At 47.6% G+C, this 27880-nt stretch overlaps 1 protein-coding gene and 1 long non-coding RNA gene across 2 annotated transcripts in view; one reads left to right on the top strand and one right to left on the bottom strand.

The window, feature by feature from the left end:
- The first annotated feature begins 571 nt into the window (after window positions 1–571).
- The window catches only part of LOC140455229 (uncharacterized), a 36921-nt gene continuing 9612 nt past the window's right edge, over window positions 572–27880 (top strand). The window contains exon 1 of the long non-coding RNA XR_011952801.1: window positions 572–680. This is a non-coding gene — a long non-coding RNA (uncharacterized lncRNA). The remainder of the gene's footprint in view (window positions 681–27880) is intronic.
- On the bottom strand, window positions 16138–25998 carry LOC140454993 (lymphotoxin-beta-like). Its single transcript, XM_072549668.1, has 4 exons — window positions 25704–25998; window positions 21120–21156; window positions 19113–19181; window positions 16138–16577 (listed from the first exon to the last, which is right to left on the bottom strand). The coding sequence occupies exons 1-4, from the start codon at window positions 25854–25856 to the stop codon at window positions 16141–16143; spliced, it is 696 nt and encodes a 231-aa protein (XP_072405769.1). The 5' UTR covers window positions 25857–25998; the 3' UTR covers window positions 16138–16140.

The raw sequence follows: 27880 nt of genomic DNA, 5'->3' as shown, positions 1-27880 counted from the left end.
AAGGGGTCCTCGGAAGGTGGGCGGGAGTCCTGATTGTGAAAGTAAGCTCGGAGGCGGAGGCGACAGAAGAATTGTTCGACATCACGGCGTGTATTAAATTCATTGATGTATGGACGGAGGGGGATGAAGGTGAGTCCTTTGCTGAGGACTGATCGTTCGTCCTCAGTGAGGGGGAGGTCTGGGGGGATGGTGAAAACTCAGCAGGGCTGGGAGCTGGGATCTGGTGTGGGTGTGGAGCTGGGAGTGGGGGCGGAACCTGTAACTGGAGTGGGTGTGATGGTGGGGGGAATGGGGGTGGAGTCATGAGCAAGGGTAGTGTTCCCCTTGGGGTTCTGGGGGGTGGGGATAGTGACAGTGGGGTCTGTGGGGGGCGTGTCTGCAGAATGCAGGTGAGTGGCGCTGGTGGGGGCGGGAGTGGTGGTGATCATGGCAGTAGGGGTGGCGGAAGTCACTGAGCATGTGGCATCAGTGATGATGTGAGGGGAGGAAGTGATGTCAGGTGTGATGCATGAGGAATTGTGAGGGGTGGAAGTGGTTGTGGGAGTGGCCATGATGGGGGCGGAAGTGACATCATCAATCAGCGTGGGGGTGGCAGCTGCATCAGCCGCATGGCTAATGGTGGAATAGGTTCCGAGGCCAGGGGAATCTTCTGGAATGTTTGAGGAGCGCTGGTTATGGAGGTGGGTGGATAAAAGTTTGTTGTACTTAAAGTTTTTGATGTTTGAGATGGAATTGAAATACTGTTTGTTGAGAGTATGAATTCTCCTGAGGATGTAGGTCATACTCTGGTCTCTGAGCTGGAGATCTGAGGGTCCAGTTCCCACACCAGGAGCCAGAGCAGATAACTCCTAGTACGTGAGCAAAGGGGGATATTTCCATTTATATAACCCACGGATTGTCTCTCTTGTGCCTGCAAGTCTTGCAATTCGGATGAAACCTTAGCAGCCTGGAGTCACGACTCTCTCCAGCTGTCAGATCTTGCTGAGTGTTTCTGTACTTTGGTGCGTTGTGTTTTGAGGAATATGGGGATTATATTCCAGTAGGTGTTAAACATGCAGTTTGACACCCACCAGGTGAATTCCCAGCTAAAGCTTGTTCGAGATTAAAGAAAGAAGACAGACAATCATAAAGTACCAAAGAGGTCCTTCAGCCCATTGAATCTGCACCAGCAAAAGAAAACCAACACCAGATCTACACTCGAACCTGTTTCCCACATTAGACCCACAACGTTGAATGTTCTAACATTTAAAATGCTCATCCAAGTGCTTTTTAAAGGTTCGAGAGTGTGGTGCTAATCTTTAGCATCTGCAGTCCTCCCTTTCTCTTACTTTTCAAATATTTAAATATTAAATATTCCAGATTTCCACCACTCTCTGGGTGAAAAGAAAGTCCTCAAATCCCCTCGAAACCTGCTGCCCCTTGTTATCGATCCTTTGACTAAGGGGAACAGCTGTTTCCTATCCACCTTGTCTGTGCCCCTCATAATCTCTATCAGGTCTCCCCTCAACTTTCTCTGCCCCAAAGATAACAGCCCAAGCCCATGCAGATTGTCTGCATTCCTGAAATCCCAGGCTACACCCTGGTGGATTTGCCCTGCACCCCCTCCATGACAATCACACCCTTCCTACAGCATGGGGACTGGATGGGAACACATTACTCCAGCTGTGACCTAACCAAAACACTGAACAGCATCAATGTGCTCTTAAAATCTCTGCCTCTACCTTCTTAACCACTCTACTAACCTTTCCTGCCACCTTCAGAGATTTGTGACCCACATCCCAGATCTCTCTGTTCCTCTGAGCTTCCCAGTGTCCTGCCACCATTGAACACTCCATTCTCTTGTTACTTTGTTACTTTCTCCAAAGCATGGCATGGCAAAGGACTCCATGCTTCAAGAAATTAATATTTATTCCCCCTCCGACTGTGACAAATCGCAATTGCATCTGAGAATGGTCATGTGCTTGCTGCCCGCCATGTTGGGGTCTTAGTCGTCCTCGTTTGCCTGAAAACGTAAACTCTGTTGAGACAAAATGCTTGGCCTTCGGCCGTCTCCAGACTCGAGACTTCCATCAAACTTCACTGCCAAGTTCCACCCTCCCACTTTGCCTGAGGCCATGGTCACTCAGGGCTGACTAAACTCTTGCCTCCTTTCCAACATTTTGTACCTTTACCAGGACCCTGATCGAATCTCACTGATTCCCTGAGGAATCTCACTGTTGCCTACACCCTACACCCCATGTGCAAGTAAAGAGGTGAATCAGTGGAGTTCGGAAAGGGCTTTTGATGGGCCAACTTATAAACTAACAACTGCAAGCGCCATTTCCATCCATTTTGCGAGGGATTCTCTGTAATTGTATTGTTTCCTGGCCTGTCCCTTCACCACCACTTCTTATTCCACTTGTGATCAGCGGTGCTCACGGGAATCAGGTAGAAATTTTATCTGATGTGGAGAAGATTCATGAGTGATATCAGAAGTGAGGTAGGTGCAGTGAAGGGGAAACTGGGCTAGCAAATGAGGAAGTGGACGATAAAGAGTCACAATGAAAGATTTCAATGAGGGAAGCTCAGAGGGGTCCCGAGTTAATCATTGACACGTGCAAAGGCTGGTTGAACCTGTTTCTCTTAAAGGTCTCCCAGAAGGAATAGCTTAAACACGCTCATGTGCAATACAGTTATGGAGGCCTCTTGAAATTGGAGACGTTTGACAGGGTAGAAAGAGAGAGATGGTGCTTTCATTTGTGGAAGAGACTAATATAAGATGGTGACTAAGATATCCAGTTGGAAACTTGGGCAAAAGCCTTTTTCACAGAAGGGTGTTTACCCCATTCCTCCCCCCATACACGCACACCAACGATGCTGGGGAGATGGTGGGCAGGATAGAGAAGTACAGATTATCTAAGGAAAAGTGTACTAGTGAAAGGGCAGGCAGGTGAACAGAGGGGATGGGTTCGTAAGAAATGAAAGGAAATCAAGAACAAGAAATGAAGTACAGTCAGAAGGGGTGGACTGTATATCTTGCTTGAGGAACCACAGACGGGGAAAAAAAAGACCCTGATGGGAGCCATGTACAGGCCTCTTAATCATCATCAGGATGTGGGGACAGAAATAAATCAGGAGATAGAAAAGGCATGTAGGAAGGGCATTGTTACTCTTCATCATGACTCAAGGAGGCCTGCGATAAGGTGCCGCACAGGAGGCTGCGAAATAAGATAGGAGCCCAGGGTGGTAGGGCCATGGATAGCGAATTGGCTGACTGAGGGTGGGCACAAAGGGGTCTTTCTCAGGATGGCAGCTGGTGACTAGCAGAGTTCCACAGGAGTCCTTGTGAGAACCATAACTGTTCACATTACGTGTTCATCACCTGGATGAAAGAACGAAGGGTATTATTGCTGAGCTCACAGATGACACAGAGAGCAGTGAAGTGGCAGATAGTGTTGAGGAAGTGGGGAGGCTGCATTTAGACTTGGACAGCCTGGGAGAGTGGGCAAAGAAGTGGCAGATGGAATACAATTTGGGAAAGTGTGAGGCCATGCACTTTGGCAGGAAGAATGCAGGCATAGACTATCTTCCAAATGTGGAAATTTGAAGCACAAAGGAACTTGGGAGTCCTAATTCAGGATCCTCTTACCGTTAACATGCAGGTTCGTTTGGAAGTAAGGAAAGCCAGAGCAATGCTCGCAGAATCTAATGTAATCACTTCAAGAGGGTTAGACTACAAGGGCAAAGATGGCCAGTCGAGGTCGTATAAAGCTCCAGTCAGATCACGTTTGGAATGTTGAGAGCAGCTTTGGGCCCTAAATCAAAGGAAGGATGGGATTGGGTCAGAGGGAGTCTGGAGGGGGTTCACAAGAATGATCCCGGGAATGAAAGGCTTATCATTTTGAGATCTGGTTGAGGACACTGCGTCAGTACTCCTAAACTGGGGTTTAGAAGGATGAAGGGGGAATTTGATTGAAGCTGACAGAGTACTGAGAGGCCTGGATAGAATGGGTGGGGAGAAGATCCATCCACAAATGGGAAAAATCAGGACCCTGAGGGCACAGCCTCAGAGTGAAGGGGGGACCCTTTCGACTGAGATGGGGAGGAATTTCTTCAGCCGGAGGGTGGTGACTCTGTGGAACTCACTGGTGCAGAGGACTGTGGAGGTCAGGTCATTGAGTATATATAAGACAAGTTCCTGATTAATTAGGGGATCAAAGGTTACAGGGAGAAGGGTTAAGAAATACCTTCGCCGTGATTGAATGGCAGAGCACATTTGATGGGCCTTGTAGCCTAATTCCACTCCTTTATCTATGTCCATTATTGAATTCCTGTCTGGGATTTTGCTGAGCATCAGCTGCCTGGGCACTTTTCCTTCCTTAGCTTGATGGCCAGCTTGTACGAAGGGCCTCAGAATGTGTTGTGCTTCTGAAGAGCTAGTGAAGAATGTCAATCCGAGATGGATCGATGGTGAGTTGGAAATCTATGAGGGAGCTGGGAGGAAGCTGAGTAGAATGGTCAGTTTTGCCCATGTGATCATCGATAATTGTCACAGGGTCAGTACTAACCAATCCTCACTGGATCTTACTCTCTCTCTCTCCACCTGAGTCCAAAGTTTATGGGGTCAAGTCTCACACCAGGCACCGAGAGACAGAGTGCAGGCTGATGTTCCCAGTGTAATCCTGACGGTGTCTGGTGTGTAAAGTCTGGGTGCAGCATTGTCATTAGAGTTATGGAAAAGATACTAATTGCACATCTTTTGACCATTGGACAACCTCAGTGATCCTTGAGATTAAAGAGAGTTTTAGTCTCCATTCCAGGGAAGAATACCTTTGAAGCAATCACTAGGATTGCAGGAGGAAAGACTGGCCATAAGACCTGGCAGCAGAAGGAGGCCATTTGGCCCATTGACTCTGCTCCCCCATGCAATGGTAACCCCCCTGCTCCCCCCGGAGGCTCAATCATTGAGCAAGCTCAGGATAGAACTTGAACAGATTTCTGAATATTTAAGATTTCAAGTGATCTGTGGACAGTATGGAGAATGGTACTGAGGTCGAAGGAGATCATCCATGAGCTGGTTGAAAGGTAAGCTGTCTCAAGGGTGAGATGGCCATTTACTACACCTTTATTCAAGGGGGTTGGAATAGTTAAGGGTTAAGTGAAAGGTGTGTGTGTGTGGAGATGTGTGAGAGGTCATTCAACATAATACCGTTTGCTCAGAGCCATTGTGTGGTCTCAGTGGCTTCCGTCTATGTTTAGGAGGAAGCTGGAAGTGGGATCGGGGATTCAGGGGGATTTCCAGTCTCTTGGTTCTGCAATGAAGAAAGCCAGTGACTCTCCCATAATATAAATATATCCTGGGTATTTTTACAAGTTGTTTTAATGTGAAGTCCCCGGCGTACGGAGAAACTCAATATTTAACCACTGAGACGGGGACAAAAATAAACGCAGACATGATGAATCACAGACAAAACATTAAAGAGGTCGGGGGGGAGGATGTGTGTCTGTGTGTGGGTGTGTGTGTGAGAGAGAGACTATGTGTGTGTATGACTGTGTAAATACAGGCATGTGTGTGTGTGCGCACATGCATGCTTGTGTATGTGTGACTGTGTATATGCACGTGTGTGTGACAGATTTTGTGTGTGTGTGTAACTGTGTAAATGCATGTGTGTGTGTGACGGACTCTGTGTGTGTGTGTATGCATGTGTGTGTGTGTGTGTATATGCATGTGTGTGTGTGTGACAGACTCTGTGTGTGTGTATGTGCATGTGTGTGTGTGACAGACTGTGTGTGTGTGTGTGTGTGTGTGTGTGTGTGTGACAGACTCTGTGTGTGTATGCATGTGTGTGTGTGTGACAGACTGTGTGTGTGTATGCATGTGTGTGTGTGTGTGACAGACTGTGTGTGTGTGTGTGTGTGACAGACTCTGTGTGTGTGTGTGACAGACTCTGTGTGTGTGCGTGTGTGTGTGTGACAGACTCTGTGTGTGTGCATGTGTGTGTGTGACAGACTCTGTGTGTGTGTGTGTGTGTGTGTGTGTGTGTGTGACAGACTCTGTGTGTGTATATATGCGTGTGTGTGTGTGTGACAGACTCTGTGTGTGTGTATGTGTATGTGTGACAGACTCTGTGTGTATGCATGTGTGTGTGTGACAGACTCTGTGTGTGTGTGTGTGTGTGACAGACTCTGTGTGTGTGTGTGTGTGTGTGTATGTGTATGTGTGACAGACTCTGTGTGTGTATGTGTATGTGTGACAGACTCTGTGTGTGCATGTGTGTGTGTGACAGACTCTGTGTGTGTGTGCATGTGTGTGTGTGTGACGGACTCTGTGTGTGTGTGACAGACTCTGTGTGTGTGTATATGCATGTGTGTGTGTGACAGACTCTGTGTGTGTGTGCATGTGTGTGTGTGACAGACTCTGTGTGTGTGTGTATGCGTATGTGTGTGTGACAGACTCTGTGTGTGTGTGTATGCGTATGTGTGTGTGACAGACTCTGTGTGTGTATGTATGCGTATGTGTGTGACAGACTCTGTGTGTGTGTGCATGTGTGTGTGTGTGACAGACTCTGTGTGTGTGTATGTATGCGTATGTGTGTGTGACAGACTCTGTGTGTGTATGCATGTGTGTGTGTGACGGACTCTGTGTGTGTGCATGTGTGTGTGTGACGGACTCTGTGTGTGTATGCATGTGTGTGTGTGACAGACTCTGTGTGTGTGTGTATGCATGTGTGTGTGTGACAGACTCTGTGTGTGTATGTATGCGTATGTGTGTGTGACAGACTCTGTGTGTGTGTGTATGCGTATGTGTGTGTGACAGACTCTGTGTGTGTGTGCATGTCTGTGTGTGACGGACTCTGTGTGTGTATGTATGCGTATGTGTGTGTGACGGACTCTGTGTGTGTGTGCATGTGTGTGTGTGACGGACTCTGTGTGTGTGCATGTGTGTGTGTGACGGACTCTGTGTGTGTGTGTATGCGTATGTGTGTGTGACAGACTCTGTGTGTGTGTGTGACAGACTCTGCATGCATGTGCGTGTGTATGTGGGCATGTCCATTTGTACGTGTTTGTGGGGGTGTGCATATGTGTGTGTTTAGAGACATTAAAATGTATGATGAATTTATAAAACTTTAATTTGAGTTATAAGTGAGTGGCTGTTTGCCATTTCTTTCTATGAAGGTATGATTCATGCCTTTTGAATGCAGCACAGTTCCTCTTGTGGCCTTCAACGTGCCTGATACCTCGTCCTCACTGTGATTTTCCAGCATGTTGCAAACCATTCTGCAGGTTCCTTCTGAAGAAAGTGCTTTCAAACAGGAAACCACAATGTTAAAATGACCTCAGTTTCTAATCAATAAAAATACCACTGGGGGATGGATGAGGTGAACAATTTGGAGAACAACGTGGATTGAATACCTGTCACGACATGCAGACACACACTGTTCGGGTTGACACTGACTTGTTCCCACTCCGGTTGAAGGGTTAGGAAGTGACCTATAATTCCGGCAATCTCCGGACTCAGCCACATGCCAGGTCCAGGGGGTCAGATGGGTGGTATAGAGATTTGAACACTCTCCCCCAAGAACTGGACCTCACCTCTCCACCTTCCTGAAAAACAAGCTGTTTTTTGGTGCCTTCCCAGATGACCCTTTTCCCACCTCGGTCAGTCAGAAGCTCAGCGTGCCCCTGGAGTAGGCAGGGACACTGATCCTGAGAGCATTTCCGTTACCCTCCTGGGAAGGGAGCCCAATGCAGAGGGAGACAGAGTTCCAGCACAGCAGTTGCTTCCTGAGGCTGGAGTCAGGCGTATGATGGGCATGTCCTACCCAGGGGAGGGAAATGCGAGGAACTAAAGTGTCGACACTGGGCACATTGGCCTGGGAGAAGAAGCTGCTGGGTAATTGTCATCTTGGCCCTGGGTTTGGAGAGCACTGTTAAACTACACCCTCCCCAATCGCTGTTACTTCCCAAATTGGTGAGGAACTTCCTGCAGAGTCATAGAAGGCTATGGCACAGAAAATGGCCCTTCAGCCCATTGAGTCTGTACTGGTCAAAAGCAACCACCTGAGTATCCCAATTGGCCCTGTAGTCTTGTGTGCTGTGGCATTACAAGATCACTTCTGAAATGTGATGGGTGTTTCTGTCTCTAACACCCTTACTGGCAGGGAGTTCCCAATTCCCTCTGGGTGAAAACGTTTCTCCTCACATTTAGCGGGTGGCACGGTGGCACAGTGGTTAGCACTGCTGCCTCACAGCGCCAGAGACCCGGGTTCAATTCCCACCTCAGGCGACTGACTGTGCGGAGTTTGCACATTCTCCCCGTGTCTGCGTGGGTTTCCTCCGGGTGCTCCGGTTTCCTCCCACAGTCCAAAAATGTGCAAGTCAGGTGAATTGGCCATGCTAAATTGCCTGTAGTGTTAGGTGAAAGGGTAAATATAGAGGAATGGGTTTGGGTGGGTTGCACTTTGGCGTGGACTTGTTGAGCTGAAGGGCCTGTTTCCACACTACAAGTAATCTAATCTAACCCCCTGTAAACGTTCAGCCGCCTACCTTACATTTATGATCCTGATCATTGAGCCCTTCATGAAGGGAGAAAGTGTGTCCCTTTGACCTGGCTACACCCCTCATAACTTTGTACATCTCAATCATGTCCCCTTTTCAATCTCCTCTGCTACACGGAAAACATCCAATCCCTCGCTGTAACCGAAACTGTCCAGCCCAAGCCCTCTCCTGGTGAATCTCTTCCACACTCTCTCCAGGGTAATGTATGGATAAAGCTGCACAGGGGGTCTGCTGCTGCCTGATAATCCAGGACCTTATTCACAGGTTTAAGACCTTAGTCCTCAGATACCCTTTTTTCTCAGTCAGAGACATATAATCACATATCCCCTGATATAGGAATACACATGGGAACAGGAGTAGGCCATTCAGTCCATCAGACCTGCTCTGCAAAATTAGAGGTGCAGTGGACAGTGAAGAGGGTTACCTCAGATTACAACAGGATCTGGACCAGATCAGCCAATGGGCTGAGAAGTGGCAGATGGAGTTTAATTCAGATAAATGTGAGGTGCTGCATTTTGGGAAAGCAAATCTTAGCAGGACTTATACAGTTAATGGTAAGGTCCTAGGGAGTGTTGCTGAACAAAGAGACCTTGGAGTGCAGGTTCATAGCTCCTTGAAAATAGAGTCACAGGTAGATAGGATAGTGAAGAAGGTATTTGGATTCCTTTCCTTTATTGGTCAGAGTACTGAGTACAGGAGTTGGGAGGTCATGTTGCGGCTGTACAGGACATTGGTTAGGCCACTGTTGGAATATTGAGTGCAATTCTGGTCTCCTTCCTATCGAAGGATTTTGTGAAATTTGAAAGGGTTCAGAAAAGATTTACAAGGATGTTGCCAGGGTTGGAGGACTTGAGCTATAGGGAGAGGCTGAGGGGTGACCGATAGAAGTTTATAAAATCCTGAGAGGCATGGAGAGGATAAATAGACAAAGTCTTTTCCCTGGGGTGGGGGAGTCCAGAACTAGAGGGCATAGGTTTGGGGTGAGAGAGGAAAGATATAAAAGAGACCTAAGGGGTAACTTTTTCACACAGAGGGTGGTATGTGAATGGAATGAGTTGCAACATTTAAAAGGCATCTGGATGGGTATATGAATAGGAAGGGTTTTCAATAGACAATAGACAATAGGTGCAGGAGTAGGCCATTCTGCCCTTCGAGCCTGCACCACCATTCAATATGAACATGGCTGATTGGAGGTTTGGAGGGATATGGGCCAGGTGCTGGCAGGTGGGACTAGGCTGGGTTGGGATATCTGGTTGGCATGGACGGGTTGACTCAAAGGATCTGTTTCCACGCTGTACATCTCTATGATTCTATGACTAAGAACATGCCTGCTTTGTTGAAAAATGTGTTGCTGGAAAAGCGCAGCAGGTCAGGCAGCATCCAAGGAGCAGGAGAATCGACGTTTCGGGCATAAACCCTTCTTCAGCATGCCTGCTTTGTGGCTTAACTCCCGAGACCTGTCTTGGGCCCATACCGCTTGCTTAAGAGAAAACATTATCTCTCTCAGATTTAAACTTAACAATTGAATTCGCATTAACCCCTGTTTGAGGACAACACTGCTCTTTGCATGAAGCAGTATTTTCTAACATCTGTGCTGAATGGTCTGGCACTAATTCTGAGAATATGCCTTCTGCTGGAATCTTCAACCTGTGGAAATAATTAATGTTTATCTATTCTGTTCTTCACTGTTAGTGTCCTGAATAGCGCAATTAGATCATCCAGTATCTTTTAAATTCGAGAGAACAAAGGCTTAATTAGTCTAATCTTTCCGAGAAACTGAAATCCTGAAGGCTAGGTATCTTCCTTGTAAACCTGCCTTGAGCTGCCTCCAGGTCCATCCCTGCAGTACATACATGCTCACACAAGTAAAGACACACACATGCAAAGACATGTCCAGCGCACCAGCTTCTCCTCTCTCTGACACACATACAGCATTTTATCCTATCGCTAATGCTCATACATTCACAGGAAAGTAAAAAAGTCATGCACACATCGTGAAAATATAGTCCACGTACAAACACGCACAAGTTTAAAAACAAACACGTTTAAGTCTGTCAAACACGTGTGAACACAGAAAAGAGTGCACAGATACTCAGCGCGGTTACAGATACATTTCTGATCATGACCAAGTTTCACAGGGACACAAGAGATAAACAAATCTGAAAAGCTGTGGGTTCAAAACCCCAACTCCATGCAGTTTATGAGCAAAATTCGAGTTGAAGCTCCCAGTGCAGTGTTGAGGGAGTGCCACAATGTCAGATGTGCCTCTGGTAAATGCTGAAAATTCCAGCATTCCTGGCTCTAAGAAGATCTGGGCAATTCGGCAAATATTCATCTCAAGTCAGTCCCGTCAAAAGCACACTCAGCTATTGTCTTTGATTTCTCAGTGGTTTTTTTGTTCAGCCATTGAATATGGGGATCGCTGACTGGGCCCAGTATTTATTACCCATCCCTAGCTTCCCCTTGAGAAGGTGGGAGTGAGCTACCTTCTTGAACTGCTACAGTCCACGTGCTGCAGGTAGACCACAGAGTCATTAGGGTGGGAATTCCAACATTTTGACCCAGTGATGGTGAAGGAATGGTGATATATTTCCAAGTCAAGATAGTGAGTGGCTTGGAGGGGAAATTGCAGGGGGAGGTATCTCTCCATATATCTGCTGCCCTTGGCCTTCCTGCAGTAAGTGGTTGTGGGTATTGGAAGATACTTTCCGAGGAACTTTGGTGAATTCCTGCAGGGCATATTGTAGCTGATACACACTGCTGCTACTGAGCATCGGTGATAATCAGGTCGGTGTCACTGTCTCCGAGAGAGAGGGGAAGCACCATCACAGCAGTGGGTCTGTGGGGAGAGTGGGAAAGAAGCAAGAAGTTCACACTGGGTAGGATTCACAACATGGGCACAGACTATTCAGTCCAGCAGATCCATGTTCCACATCAGCAAGTGCAGTTAATGTCCAAGTCAAGTTTTAAATAATGGCAGAGACCAGTCATAAGGTTTTAGTCAGCTGTAAATCGGGGGGGGGGGGGGGGGGTAGAGACACACAGACACAGAGAGAGGAACAAAGTCTAACCACATACAAACCAAGTTTCAACAAAATTAACTTGTCAGTAAAGTGAACAAATTCAGAGTGATATGGTTAACATGTTGTGTCTATGATGATGTGTGGGCCAGCAATGCTGTGTGTAGGTTGGTCGATGTGTATGTTACTGTATATGGGTTTGTATTGTCAGTGTTCCTACATGTATGTGTCGTTATGTATTAGCCTGTGACTCAGTCCGTGTTAGTGTCTGTGTTTGTTCTGTGTGTACATCTTAATACTGTGCTGGATATCTGTGTACTTCAGTCGGTTCAAATATCTGCCTTTCGTGTGTGTATGGATTAACGTGCCTGTTGCTCTCTGAATTTCTGAGTGTTAGTGTCTCTGTGCACAGTGTGCTAGAATCACCCTGTGACAGTATTGCGAGTGAGTTGTGTATATATTGCTGTCTACGTTACTTATAGTATGTGGCTTAGAATGTCGTGTTTTAGTGCATTTGTGTTTGTTTGAATGTCTGTATATGTGTGCTTACGTCTGTATGCAAAACTGTGTGTGGTGCTTATATGTACATTAGAGTGTACATGCGTCAGTGTGCGTCGTGTCCACGTGTGCATGTAACAGATTAAAGATTGGTGCTGCATGGTTTAATCACGTTTACTGCAATGATTACAAGCCCATTTAATCTGAGGAAATTGCAATGAGAAAAACTTTTCTCTGTTCAGTTCTCATAGAGACTGACCTCAATTCAAGTGATGCACTAACCATCAGACTGAATTATTCACCCTTCAAAACTTCTTAAAGGCAGGGGACAGAAGAGAGGAGATTACTCTCTTATATGTCTACTACCTCATTCAGAATTTGGTTCATTTTGCTGACCAGTTAACTTTGTTGAATCTTGGTTTGTATGTCTCTCTCTCTCTCCCTCTGTGTCTCACCCTCCATCCTGACCATCTGGCTTCAAGCTGATTAAAACCTTGTGACTGGTGATCGTTGGGAAGATGATTGAGCACACAGTCTACAGAGAGTGAATGTTCTCACCTTAAGGGTGTCCCATTCTCAGCAACTGAAGGTGGGACTGGGTGGAAAGTTTAATCCTTTCTCTGCGTGCTGGATTTAATTGGTACAGAATGTGACAGGGAGGGAGTGATGTGATGTCCCTTCTCCTTCAGCAGCTTATTTTACCTTCTACCACAATACATGTATAATCTCCCACAACATAAAATAAAAACTGGATATTGGAGTATTGAAGATACAACCGAAATTTATTACAGCTAATTATTATGTACAAATTTTACATTCACAGGCACATCAGTTACAGTTACATGTTTCCAGTAGGGGGTCATGCATCAAGTGATCCTGGGGTAAAATGGAGCATAAGACTTACCCTCAGGTTACCCTGTATGATACAGTATGATACCATGAATATATCTATGATGGGAAGGGTATAGGATGGGATGGATAGATAGAAAGAAAAAGGAAGTAAACCTTTGCAATGATTTATTGAAAGATTAAAAATATTAATGGAATGATGGAACAAGCCAATCAATGGAAGTGACCACATTTGCACACCCTTCAACAGCCAGACATTGGATAACTCCCATTGGGCGAATTATTGACTATAAACTGAATTTCAATCGAGTTGATTATGTGCTGAGGCTATAACAGGCATTACTGCTTGTTCTGCACCACTGGTCATGCCAGAATTATCCTGGTTATGTTGGAGATGAGGAACTTGAACCAAAACTGGTGCCTCTGTTGAGGAGAGGATGAGTCAGGGTGTGGTATTGGTTCTATACACTGCCTGTTGAAATGAATGGTGAAGAGCATTGGATTAGAATAAGTATTCAATTTAGGAGTTTGCACATTCTCCCCGTGTCTGCGTGGGTTTCCTCCGGGTGCTCCGGTTTCCTCCCACAGTCCAAAAATGTGCAGGTCAGGTGAATTGGCCATGCTAAATTGCCCGTAGTGTTAGGTAAAGGGGTAAATGTAGGGCAATGGGTCTGGGTGGGTGGTGGGTCAGTGTGGACTTGTTGGGCCGAAGGGCCTGTTTCCACACTGTAAGTAATCCAATCTAATCTAATCAACATTGCATTCTCCACTGGGAGGGTTTAGGATCCTGGTGTGCAGTGGGAATCCCCATGGAATTGTGGTTGACTTCAGTATTTCCATAAGGCAATGCCAGGGAGTAGGCAGGATTTCCTTTGTTTTCCAGTAGATTTTCTTTTTGCAGTTATCATGAGTGTGTGAGACATTGTAGGTATGTGGCTATACAGTAACACGGTATGCCTGGGTCATAATCATTAACCCTGTCCATTCTCATACTGGCAGAGGTTACCGTGAGGGACTCTCAATCTCACTTCTCATCTAAGGCATGCTGACCCTCTGTTTAAACCACCACCAGTCATTTCTGAGGGATGCAGAAGAGTTAAACTGTGTCAAATAATGGTGAAAGGAGTCCCAAGCAATGTTTAAATGGCACTGGGTAATGGTTAAATGGCACTGAGTAATGTTAACCAGCACTGGATAATGTTAAACGGCACTGGATAATGTTAAACGGCACTGGATAATGTTAAACATCACTGGGTAACGTTATACAGCACTGGGTAATGTTAAACATCACTGGGTAATGTTAACCAGCACTGGGTAATGGTTAAACGGCACTGGGTAATGTTAAACATCACTGGGTAATGTTAACCAGCACTGGGTAATGGTTAAATGGCACTGGGTAATGTTAACCAGCACTGGGTAATGTTAAACATCACTGGGTAATGTTAACCAGCACTGGGTAATGGTTAAATGGCACTGGGTAATGTTAACCAGCACTGGGTAATGTTAACCAGCACTGGGTAACGTTAAACTGCACTGGGTAACGTTATACAGCACTGGGTAATGTTAAACGGCACTGGGTAATGTTAACCGGCACTGGGTAATGTTAAACGGCACTGGGTAATATTTAAGCTGCACCAAAGGTATGAAAAAATAATCAATTAATTAATCAAAAAGTTATTTTTTTTAAGATTACATCATTTGAAGCATGCGAAACAGCACTAAGTAATTAACCTGAGCTCTTGTTTTTGTAAGAGCTAAAACCAATGACAGTAAATATGGCCAGATCCAAACATACAAGTTGGGGGGGTGAAGGAAGCCACTCTGCCATTGAACATGAACTGCTGGAGAGATTGTTACACACTGTGTTGCCAACTGGATCGGCACTAAGTGCAGTCAGAGTGGCAGACTGCTGTTTGTGGAAGACACAGCAGGTACAGCACGGACACAGGGGCTTGTGCCAAATTGGTCAGCTTCACATGGTCCACCTGCCACCCTCCTGCACCTCACCCCATCAATATCTCGGTCTATTTCATTCACCCCGGGCTTTGTTTACCTTCCAGGTTCTAGAGCCCCAAGGGCACAGCCTCAGAGTGAAGGGATCATCAGAGTGAGATGAGAAGGAATTCCTTCAGCCAGAGGGTGGGGAATCTGTGGAACGCATTGCCACAGGGGGCTGTGGAGGCCGAGACATTGAGTGTTTTAAGACAAAGGTGGGTAGGTCTTTGATTGGGAAGGGGATTAAGGATGACAGGGAGAAGGCAGGAGAATGGGTTTGAGAAACATATCAGCCAATTTGGGGCAGACTCACTGGGCTGACTGGCCTACTTCTGCACCTTTGTCTTATGGTCTTACGTCTATCTCATAAATAGGGCGCCCCAATAGTTAGCACTGCTGCCTCATAGTGCCAGGGACCCAGGTTTGATTCTCCCTCTGTCTGCGTGGGTTTCCTCCGGGTGCTCCAGTTTTCTCCCACAACCCAAAGGTGTGCAGGGCAGGTGAATTGGCCAGGCTAAATTGCCCGTAGTGTCAGGTGCATTTGTCAGAGGTAAATGGATCTGGGTGGATTGGTCTTCAGAGGGTCGATCTGGACTTGTTGGGCTGAAGGGCCTGTTTCCACACCGTAAGGCAATCTAATCTGTAGGGGAATCTAATCTAAATATTACTTTGTTTTCCATCCTCATCACGTCCTGCCCTCATAGTTTCCACAGTCTGGGAGATGAAGTTTGTGCTGGGTCTACCATCGGATATATCTGTGACAATCCTGTATTTCTGCCTCCTGTACTGGTCACCAATCAGGGTTAGCAAGAATCTACAGTATAACCAATCAGGGTTATTAAGATCTACCATGTAACCAATCAGGGTTAATAGTACTCTGCAATGTAGCCAATAAGAGTTAACAAGGATCTACAGCATAAACATTGAGAGTTAAAAACAATCAACAGTCTAACCAACGGCATGAATCAGGATTCCCTTTAAATGGCAGGTTCCCTTGAACTTCCTGAGAATTAGCTGGATCTGACTGAGCTTCCTGAGAATTAGCTGGAGATTGTTTTAACAACGCCAGAGGCATTATAGAAAGGCAAGTTGTTGTAACAAAATAGATACAAGATATGTTAAAAAAATAAATTTGTAACTCATATCCCACTTACTAATCTCTGCCAAGCCCGCTCTGTCCCCTGCCCCCCCACCCTGGTCCCACCCCCTTCCCCCGGCCCTGGCCCCACCAGGGCCGACGTCAGATTTTGATGACACCGAAGAAAGTCTTTCCGTCCAGGTAGTCCACCAGATGGGGGTTGCTGACATTCACAAAGAGCTGGTGGTCCCTTTCCAGTTGCACCACTGCCCCCTGGCCCAGGGTGGTGTACCAGGTGCCCTTGTTATGGTTCTTACCACACACAGTCTCGGTGCCACTCAGCAGGAGCAGGGGCTCGGGGTAAGAGTCGTGTTTGCGGTACACCCGGTTGTACAGGGTCACTGGGTGGTTCTTACACTCACTGCCGCGGAAGCCCACCTGGCAGTAAACGTAGTACAGCCCACGCTTGGGAATGACCAGCGATCGGCCAAGGTAACGCACTGAGTCCCTGGTAAAGGCCAAACCCCTGACCGACTCCCACTCCAACGTGTGGTGAGAGTGAGCGTCGGAACTGTCCTTGAGAGACTGGTGATAGATTCCTGCAAAGAAGAGGGGAAACTAACATCAGACTAGCGAGGAATAAAGCTCAAGTCCCCAACAATCCACTGACACCCTGTGCATCTCCCCCTGTTGGTCTTTGCTGGTCTGATGGTAACATCAATAACCTCACAATCCACAGGTCTGGGCTCGTGTACAGGAGACTGTCTTCAAAGTCCTCATGACTGTTGGAGAAGGAAGTCAACTCCAATGTCTTAAAATAACTCTGGGACTGAAAAGCTTCCTCCTCAGTGATGACGACTTGATTGTTGTAAAAACTCAATCTGGCCCACTATCACACTTCAGGGGAGGAAATCTGCCATCCTTGCCTGGTTTGGCCTACATGTGCCTCTGTCTTTCCCCTTCCCACTCCATTTTAATTTAGATCTCTCTCTCTTTCCCTTTTGCTGTTGTTTCACCATTCCTCGTGGGCATGCTTGTAATATTGCTATTCATGGGTGGCACAGTGGCACAGTGGTTAGCACTGCTGCCTCACAGCCCCAGAGCCCTGGGTTCAATTCCCACCTCAGGCAACTGTCTGTGTGGAGTTTGCACATTCTCCCTGTGTCCGCGTGGGTTTCCACTGGATGCTCTGGTTTCCTCCAACAGTCCAAAAATGTGCAGGTTAGGTGAATTGGCCATGCTAAATTGCCTGTAGTGTTAGGTGAAGGGGTAAGTGTAGGGGAATGGGTATGAGTGGGTTGCTCTTTGGAGGGTCGGTGTGGACTTCTTGGGCCGAAGGGCCTGTTTCCACACTGTAAGTAATCTAATCTAATGAGTGACGTAGAAGTTCTTGGGGCCGTGGTATTGTCTCAGACGTGTGCCTGAATGAATTGTTTAAGAGCTGGGTATGTGTGCCTAGTGTCTACTGAGCCCCTTGAGGTTTTCAGAGAGAGGTGGGCACTGCAGGAGCTGGAGGGAATTATTTCCCTCTGCAACTCCACTTTAACTGAGTCCCGTCCCCCTTTACCGACGCTCCCCTATGTTTGACCTTGTTGCACTGACGGGTTGTGCTTGGGAATCATTCTTTTCATGAGAAAGACAGGTGACTTGTCAGCAATTTGATTAAAAAGACGGAATAAAGAAGAACGTACGGGTGATTTGGTGATGGTTTTATTTGTTTAGAAAAAGGGATGAGCTTTTGCACTTTAATCTCATTCCCTCCCTCTTTCCCTACCAACCCCTTTTGCTATTGTTTCACTGCCCTCAGTGGGCAGCACTGGCAACTGCTTCATTGACTTGGTGGGTAAAGATGACTTGGTGTTGGTTGTGCGTGAAGGGAAGAGAGGTGGGTTCCTCGGAGAACCCCTTTGTGCGTTTGTTCACAATCACAATTCGGAAGTGGCTGCCACCTCCCACAGGTCCGTCAGGTCTCCTTGGAAAGGGGGTAGGTGTCCATTGGCACCTGTTATGGAATAGCTGGGCTATCCCGTAATGTGTTAATGAGTGCCACATTATGTTAATTTGGTTCCCTCTTGGTTTCTCTCATTTGGCATTTGACAAATGATAAAGTACCCCCCCCCCTCCCCCCGTTGTTTTTTTTAATTTGAAACAAAAGAGTGTGTTTTTCCCGGATTGATGGTGTTGGGGGGGAGGTGGGGTGGTACTGGATAGGGAAAGGGTCCAGGAGGGAAAAGATGGAAACTTATGCTTCTGCAAAGCTATAGATTTGCAATAAAACTGTTGTGAATCTTAAAATTGCTCAATTCCCCAAATTCCACATCTGGATCTTAGCCTGTTAAGCATTCTATAGTTCCCTGCACAGGGTTCAGGACGCTGAGTGTGTGGAACATGATCTAGAGCTGGCTTAGGCTGTGGGAACTGGAGGGAAAGTCTTCGGGTTAAGGTCTGGTAGGGGACATTGGACCTGTTCAAGTTTGTACTGCCCACTATCTCATTGACCAGCGACTGTTCAGCTGAACATTTCATGGAGGAGCAGGGAGCTCTGGTGAAAGGGTAAAAGTGTTTTATCTGGCCAACACCATTCCTTTCACCAGAATTATTTCAATAAAACCACAAACGCCTTATGTAAGCAACATGAGCTTAGCCTGTGGCGCGCCCCCACCCTCTGTGTACCTCAACATTCCCTTTTTATTTGGTGAATATTGTCTCATTTCTGAGCTGGCTTCCCAAGCCCAACTTACAGCAAACTTGGAAAGTGAAACGCTGATCTCATTTGATCAAATCATTTTTAACGTGGAAGCAGACCCCCTTCCACTGTTGGCTGTTAATCCAAGCCCCTTGTTTCAAGAGGTACAGAGTATGTAGCTGAGGGGTATCTGCTGGACAGACCAAATAGTGGAATAATCATCTTAAATGCAGGGGTTTAAAGAGGAGGCCACTGCTCGGTGTCGGAGGTTTGCAGATATTTTTCTAATCAATCCTATTCAGAGATGCTGTGACACGCCTCTGGACTTGAGCCCAGGTCTCCTGTCTCAGAGGTAGGGACACTATCAATGTACCAGAAGAGTCCCTCAGGGATTTGCATTGGTTAAGTCACAATAACCGTCAGATTTTGAGTAAAACACAGTGATTACCAATCAAATGGGCAGCCGGCTTCTCGCTGTCACCCAGCTCCCAGTGTTCATCACTCTCGTGTATTCTCCCTGAAATGGAAGAAGTGTTATTGGTTAATGGGGGGAATCACACAGGCACCACTATCAGTAAGTATGGTCGACACCTTTCAGTGCCAAACATGCGCAATTAGCTTAAGTATAAATCATTTGACAGACATCAAGTGCTCCACTGAATGAGGACAGTCAGAAGCCTTTACAAGTCTGTAAACCAGTTTAAACAGTTATAGCACTACACGAGGAATTTAACAGGAACTCTTTGTTTTTTGTGTTCAGTTCTGATGCAGGGTCATATGGAAACAATAGCTCTCTCTCTCTCTCTCGCTCTCTCTCTCTCTCTGCCTCCTCCTCTCTCTCCCTCCCTCTCCCTCCTTCTCCCTCCCTCCCTCACTTCCCCACCACCCCCCCCCACCCCCATACACACAGTTGTTGACAGAGACACTTTTTTTCTGAACTTTCTGTTCTTCCTACAGAGGCTGAATACTCAAGAAAGACTGTTGAACATTTATTTTATTTTTGAGTTTTTTTAAAAGAAGGTCTTTATTTACCTTATATTTCTTTATTTTTCTACTTATTCTATGAAGCTCTGTAATGATTAACTTTTTAAAACTTTGTTTCTCTCTTTTATAACGTACCTAACTTTTTGTACCTGGGTCCCATTGTACCTAAGACGGCGCTGAGTGAGATGACATTAGACACCTCTCGCTGCACTCCTGTACCCCGGACTTGAGTACACGCGACAATAAATTCTAAACCTCATTCGTTTTTGTTTTCAAGACAGGTGCACACCTGTGATGAGGTCTATCATAAACTGTGAACTACTTGCTATGAAGTCAGCTTGTGGAAGTTTGTTTTTTCCTGTTTAGTTTGATGTGAACTGAGATTGCCCCATCACACTTCTACCTGTGACTACTGCAACATTTTCTTTAACCACCTTCAAACCAGTTCATATTAAAGCCTGGAGCTGGGGAGATGAAGTGAGGAGATTTTCTCAAGCTGTTCTAAATCATGAATGACTTTGGTAGTTTCTTCAAATTTACTCTCTCTCCAGTGGCAACTGATTGACAACCAGTCTGTAAAAAATTAAAACAATCAGCAAAAGACCCACAGGCGATATGAAGAGGTTTTCTGTTTATTCTTTTGTTCCAATGATTTGAAGTACCCTTGTCAGAAACATAGAATATGATCCCTACTGTTCAGAAACAGGCCACTTGGCTCATCACGTCCATACCAACTCCCAGGCCGCTTCCCTATCCCTGTAACCCCACATTTCCCCATGGCTAATCCACACATTTTTGAACACCACAGGGCAATTTAACATGGCCAATCCACCTAGCCTGCACATCTTCAGAGGAAACCCATGCAGACACAGGGAGACTGCGGAAACTCCACACAGATAATCGCCTGAAGCTGGAATCGAACCTGGGTCCCTAGTGCTGTGAAGCAGCAGGACTAACCACTGAGCCACCGTGCATAATTCCACAATGGGCCCTTGCTGAAGTTAGAGACAAGTTACAGAGATCTTTCACCCTGTATTCATCAGGAGCAATGCAGAAGCGCCAAATGCAAACTGATTGATGCTGCAGGAGAAAAGGGTGTTGATTGGTTAGCCAATCAATTCCGATTGGTTGAGGTGTTGCCACGGCGGAAGCACAGCAGAACTATAGGCTCTCCAAGCAGCTGGATAATTCTAAAGCGAAGCTAGAACACATACCTTTTGTGTGCACAGAAAATGACCCAGGTCAAAGTTTTACCTTTGGTCACTCAGTGTAGCAGGATTCCTTGGGAAACTGAAGGAACATCCAGTGTTCATTTCCCAAATCTGGGAGGGAATCGCATCTTGCCCATGCCCATGTTTGTGAGGGGCAATTCAATCTGGATCAGTACCAGCGCCCCACCCCCACCCCCATGAAATCAGCCAGTGATTCCCTCTTTCAGTCAGTATCAGACTCAAAGTAATGTAGCACTTACCCAAAAAACCTTTCCTCAGGGACACATTGTGGTGAAACTGTGGAGTGAAACAGAGAGATGTAATATTCCCCTTTCCCCTTTAGTCCATATTTAACGAAAACCCACATCAACTGTCAGATGGTCAGTACTGAGGGAGTGCCGCAGTGTCAGAGGGTCAGTACTGAGGGAGTGCCACACTGTCAGAGGGTCAGTACTTGAGGAAGTGCCGCACTGTCAGAGGGTCAGTACTTGAGGGAGTGCCGCACTGTCAGAATGTCAGTACTGAGGGAGAGCCGGACTGTCAGAGGGTCAGTGCTGAGGGAGTGCCGCAGTGTCAGAGGGTCAGTACTGAGGGAGTGCCGCAGTGTCAGAGGGTCAGTACTGAGGGAGTGCCGCACTGTCGGAGGGTCAGTACTGAGGAAGTGCCGCACTGTCAGAGGGTCAGTACTTGAGGGAGTGCCGCACTGTCAGAATGTCAGTACTGAGGGAGAGCCGGACTGTCAGAGGGTCAGTGCTGAGGGAGTGCCGCACTGTCAGAGGGTCAGTGCTGAGGGAGTGCCGCACTATCATAGGATCAGTGCTGAGGGAGTGCCGCACTGTCAGAGGGTCAGTACTGAGGGAGTGCTGCACTGTCAAGGGGTCAGTGCTGAGGAAATACCGCACTGTCAGAGGATCAGTACTGAAGGAGTGCCACACTGTCAGAGGGAAAGTACTGAGGGAGTGCTGCACTGTCAGAGGGTCAGTGCTGAGGGAGTGCCGCACTGTCAGAGGGTAAGTGCTGAGGAGGGAGTGCCGCACTATCAGAGGGTCAGTGCTGAGGGAGTGCTGCACTGTCAGGGGGTCAGTGCTGAGGGAGTGCTGCACTGTCAGAGGGTCAGTGCTGAGGGAGTGCTGCACTGTCAGAGGGTCAGTACTGAGGGAGTGCTGCACTGTCAGATGGTCAGTACTGAGGGAGTGCCACACTGTCAGAGGGTCAGTACTGAGGGAGTGCCGCACTATCATAGGATCAGTGCTGAGGGAGTGCCGCACTGTCAGAGGGTCAGTACTGAGGGAGTGCTGCACTGTCAAGGGGTCAGTGCTGAGGAAATACCGCACTGTCAGAGGATCAGTACTGAAGGAGTGCCACACTGTCAGAGGGAAAGTACTGAGGGAGTGCTGCACTGTCAGAGGGTCAGTGCTGAGGGAGTGCCGCACTGTCAGAGGGTCAGTGCTGAGGGAGTGCCGCACTGTCAGAGGGTCAGTATTGAGGGAGTGCCGCACTGTCAGAGGGTCAGTACTGAGGCAGTGCCGCACTGTCAGAGGATCAGTGCTGAGGGAGTGCTGCACTGTCAGAAGGATCAGTGCTGAAAGAGTGTTGCACTGTCAGAGGCTATGTGCTGAGGGAGTGCCGCACTGTCAGAGGGTAAGTGCTGAGGAGGGAGTGCCGCACTATCAGAGGGTCAGTGCTGAGGGAGTGCTGCACTGTCAGGGCTGAGGGAGTGCTGCACTGTCAGAGGGTCAGTGCTGAGGGAGTGCTGCACTGTCAGAGGGTCAGTACTGAGGGAGTGCTGCACTGTCAGAGGATCAGTGCTGAGGGAGTGTCGCACTGTCAGAGGGTCAGTACTGAGGGAGTGCCGCACTGTCACAGGGTCAGTACTGAGGGAGTGCCACACTGTCACAGGGTCAGTACTGAGGGAGTGCCACACTGTCACAGGGTCAGTACTGAGGGAGTGCCACACTGTCAGAGGGTGAGTGCTGAGGGAGTGCCACACTGTCAGAGGGTGAGTGCTGAGGGAGTGCCGCACTGTCAGAGGGTCAGTACTGAGGGACTGCTGCACTGTCAGAGGGTGAGTACTGAGGGAGTGCCGCACTGTCAGAGGGTCAGTACTGAGGGAGTGCCACACTGTCAGAGGGTCAGTGCTGAGGGAGTGCCACACTGTCAGAGGGTCAGTGCTGAGGGAGTGCCACACTGTCAGAGGGTCAGTGCTGAGGGAGTGCCACACTGTCAGAGGGTGAGTGCTGAGGGAGTGCCGCACTGTCACACCTGTCCTATTTCACATCTGTCGTTCCCCCATTACCCGTGATGGTGGTCTCTCGTCCTCATGGGATGTAATCCCATTGAAGTGTCTTTCGAAGAGCAGTAGACGAAACCCCTCACACCCAGATCAATATCTGTCCCTGATAGAATCATAGAGATGTACAACACGGAAATAGGCCCTTCGGTCCAACCCATCCATGCAGACCAAATACCCCAACCCAATCTCGTCCCACCTACCAGCACCTGGCCCATATCCCTCCAAACCCTTCCTATTCATATACCCATCCAGATGCCTCTTAAATGTTGTAACTGTACCAGCCTCCACCACCTCCTCTGGCAGCTCATTCCATACACATAACACCCTCTGCGTGAAAAAGTTGCACCTTAGGTCTCTTTTATATCTTTCTCCTCTCACCCTAAACCTATATCCTCTAGTTCGGGACTCCCTGACCCCAGGGAAAACACTTTGTCTGTTTACCCTATCCATGCCCCTCATGATTTTATAACCCACTGTAAGGTCACCCTTCAGCCTCCGACGCTCCAGGGAAAACAGCCCCAGCTTGTTCAGCCTCTCCCTACAGCTCAAACCCTCCAACCCTGGCAACATCCTTATAAATCTTTTCTGAACCCTTTCAAGTTTCACAACATCTTTCCGATAGGAAGGAGACCAGAATTGCATGCAATATTCCAACAGTGGCCTAACCAATGTCCTGTACAGCCGCAACATGACCTCCCAACTCCTGTACTCAATACTCTGACCAATAAAGGGAAGTATACAAACACCTTCTTCACTATCCTATCTACCTGTGACTCCACTTTCAAGGAGCTATGAACCTGCACTCCAAGGTCTCTTTGTTCAGCAACACTCCCTAGGACCTTACCATTAACTGTATAAATCTTGAGAAGATCTGCTGTCCCAAAGTGCAGCACCTCACATTTATCTGAATTGAACTCCACCTACCACTCCTCAGTCCATTGACCGATCTGATCAAGTTCCCGTGGTACTCTGAGGTAACCCTCTTCACTGTCCACTACACCTCCAATTTTGGTGTCATCTGCAAACTTACTAACTGTACCTCTTATGCTCGCATTCAAATCATTTATGTAAATGACAAAAAGTAGAGGGCCCAGCACCGATCCTTATGGCACTCCCCTGGTCACAGGCCTCCAGTCTGAAAAACAACCCTCCACCACCTTCTACCTTCTACCTTTAAGCCAGTTCTGTATCCAAATGGCTAGTTCTCCCTGTATTCCATGAGATCTAACCTTGCTAACCAGTCTCCCGTGGGGAACCTTGTCGAACGCCTTACTGAAGTCCATATAGATCACATCACTGCTCTGCCCTCATCAATCTTCTTTGTTACTTCTTCAAATAAACTCAATCAAGTTTGAGAGACATGATTTCCCATGCACAATGCCATGTTGACTATCCCTATTCAGTCCTTGCCTTTCCAAATACATGTACACACCGTCCCTCATGATTCCCTCCAACAACCTGCCCACCACCGAGGTCAGGCTCACTGCTCCATAGTTCCCTGCCTTGTCCTTACCACCCTTCTTAAACAGTGGCACCACGTTAGCCAACCTCCAGACTTCCGCCACCTCACCTGGGACTGTCAACTGTAAGGTTACCCCTAAGCCTCTGACGTTCCAAGGAAAACAGCCCCAGCCTGTTCAGCATCTCCCTGTAGGTCAAACCCTCCAACCCCAGCAACATCCTTGTAAATCTTTTCTGAACATTTTAAAGTTTCACATCATCCTTCCTATAGCAGGGAGACCAGAATTGAATGCAATATTCCAGTCGTGGCTGAACAGACTGTACAGACACAATGTGATCTCCCAACTCCAATACTCAATGCACTGACCAATAAAGGCAATCGAATGGCTCAAACTCCGCTTTCTCAGTGAGAGCACTGTGTTTAGTTCTGTCTGTCCCTTTGATGAACCTGGTTCACTCTGGGAGGGAAAGTGTTTAAGAGGGGCATTGCAATGGCAGCCCACAAGGAGGGGCTTCTTAAACATTCATTCATGGGGATGTGGGCATCGCTGGCTGGGATCAGCTCTCCGGGTTCTCAAGTACACCCTCTTCGGGGTCTCCCTCCCCCCGGGTCCCCCTCCTGATCCTCCCCATTTTACATTACCACCCCCTCCTCCCCCAAAGGCTGAGCTCCCACAGGTGAGTGATGGAGGACATTAAGTCCCTTAAGTGGTGACTGGGATCTTCTCAAGGTCATCCCCGGCTGGTGATGGGGTCCTTGCAGCCATCCTGGTTCCCCATCCCCCTCCCCCTCCTTCCTCTCCAAGGGTACTGAGGCCAATGGGATGCTCCACATGCTGACCACTCAGGGACCAAGCTTCCCAATTGGCCTCAGTGCCATTCCCAGGATTTCCCGAGAGATTCCTTTGCCCTGACTCCGAGCGGCAGCAATTTATAACGAGGAAAGCTCTGGTGTAAACGGGGCAATGTCAAAACATCAAATGACCTTCCTCTGAACAACAAGGAAGAGCTACATTTGTGTAGCGCCTCCATCAGCGGCAGGCTCGGTGACGTGTTTCCCTCCCTTCCCCCCCGTCCCCCGCTCTCTCACCTGCTCGGGCTGCTCTGGCTCGGCTCCACATCGGATGTAGATGACGAGCAGGGCTGTGGTGGGCACTGACAGCCCCAGGCTCAGGAAGACGGTGCCGAGTACAGGGACCAGGCGGCCGCCAGCTCCGTCCGCTCCCTTCTCCAAGTCAGGCATGGGGCTGGGGGAGCTCTCCTGGGCTGTGGGTGTGGGGAGGACTGTCTGCTCTGAGTGTCTCACTCCCTCTGGTAGGAGCAGCTGAGCAGGGCTGGGGGCTGCCCTCTCTCCCTCTGTGTGTGAGACTGTGCTGTGATCTCTCTCTCTCTCACACACACTCACACACACCCCCACACCCAGACAGACACAGAGACTGTGAACTCCTGGAGCTCTCCGGCTCTCAGTCTGTTTCCTAATTCTCAGCTTTTACATCGCCGCCCACAGCTACTCTCGCCAATCAGCCTTTTCTGACTTTTCTTCCTGGGTTTCAGTTTCAGCCTCCCTCTTCCTTTAGCGTTTCCTTTCTTTCCCTGATACCCCTCTCTCTCTCTGACACTCCCCATTTCGCCCCCCCACTCTCGCCCCTGACAATCTGTGGGGTAAATCATTTGGCCCTTTCAGACCCAGGTAAGCCAGGCAGCTTTGTGTAAAACTTGCCCCCACATTTCCTCCTGTTAAATGTGTCCCTGAAACATGACCATCTCTGGTTATATGATAGTATGGAGGCCATTCAGCCCACCGCACATGTTTTTTTAACAATGATCAGTTCGGACTACATTCACCAGAGTTTCAAAGATCAAATGGGGATTTCGTAGAAATAGAGTCATAGAGATGTCCAGCATGGAAACAGACCCTTCGGTCCAACCTGTCCATGCTGACCAGATATCCCAACCCAATCTAGTCCCACCTGCCAGCACTGGGCCCATATCCCTCCAAACCCTTCCTATTCATATATCCATCTCAATGCCTTTTAAATGTTGTAATTGTACCAGCCTCCATTACTTCCTCTGGCAGCTCACTCCATACAGTCACCGCCCTCTACTGTACATGAAAACATTACCTCTTAGATCCCTTTTAAATATTACCCCTCTCACCTTAAACCTATGCCCTCTAGTTCTGGACTCCCCCAACCTAGGGAAAAGACCTTGACTATTTACTCTATCCATACCCCTCATGATTTTATAGACCGTTATAAGGTCACCCCTCAGCCTCCGACACTCCAGGGAAAACAGCCCTAGCCTATTTAGTGTCTCCCTATAGCTCAAATCCTCCAACCTTGGCAACGTCCTTGTAAATCTTTTTTGAACCCTTTCAAGTTTAACAACATCCTCCCAATAGGAGGGAGAGCAGAACTGCATACAGTATTCCAAAAGTGGCCTCGCCAATGACCTGTACAGCCTCAACATGACCTCCTAACTCCATTACTCAATGCACTATCCAATAAAGGAAAGCATACCAAATGCCTTCTTCGCTAAATATCTACCTGCAACTCCATGTTCAAGGAACTGTAAACCTGCACTCCAAGGTCCCTTCCCCCAAGTGTATAACTCCTTCCCTGATTTGCCTTTCCAAAATGCAGCTCCTCACATTTGTCTAAATTAAACTCCATCTGCCACTCCACAGTCAATTGAACCATCTGATCAAGATCCCATTGTACTCTGAGGCAACATTTGTCACTGTCCATTACACCTCCCATTTTAGGGTCATCTGCAAACTTACTAACATTCCTCCTATGTTCACATCCAAATCATTTACATAAATGATGAAAACCAGTGGACCTAGCACTGATCCTTGTGGCACAGCACTGGTCACATGCCTCGAATCTGAAAAACAACCGTCTCCAATCACCCTCTGTTTTCTACCTTTTAGCCAGGTCAAAATCCAAATGGCTAGTTCTCCCTGTATGCCATGTGATCTCACCTTGCTAACCAGTCAACCATGAGAAACCTTGATGAACGCCTTCCTGAAGTCCATTGAGATCATGTCCACTGCTCTGCCCTCATCAATCCTCTTCGTTACTTCTTCAAAACTCAAACAAGTTCATGAGACATGATTTCCAATGCTCAAAGCAATGTTGACTATCCCTAATCAATCCTTGTCTTTCCAAATACAAATGAATCCTGTCATAGAGATGTATAGCATGGAAACAGACCCTTCAGTCCAACCTGTCCATGCCGACCAGATATCCCAACCCAATCTAGTCT

Source organism: Chiloscyllium punctatum, chromosome 30, assembly GCF_047496795.1.
Source record: "Chiloscyllium punctatum isolate Juve2018m chromosome 30, sChiPun1.3, whole genome shotgun sequence".
Taxonomy (NCBI): Eukaryota; Metazoa; Chordata; class Chondrichthyes; order Orectolobiformes; family Hemiscylliidae; genus Chiloscyllium; species Chiloscyllium punctatum.
The sequence above is the reverse complement of the archived record's forward strand: the minus strand, read 5'-3'. Positions and strand labels throughout refer to the sequence as shown.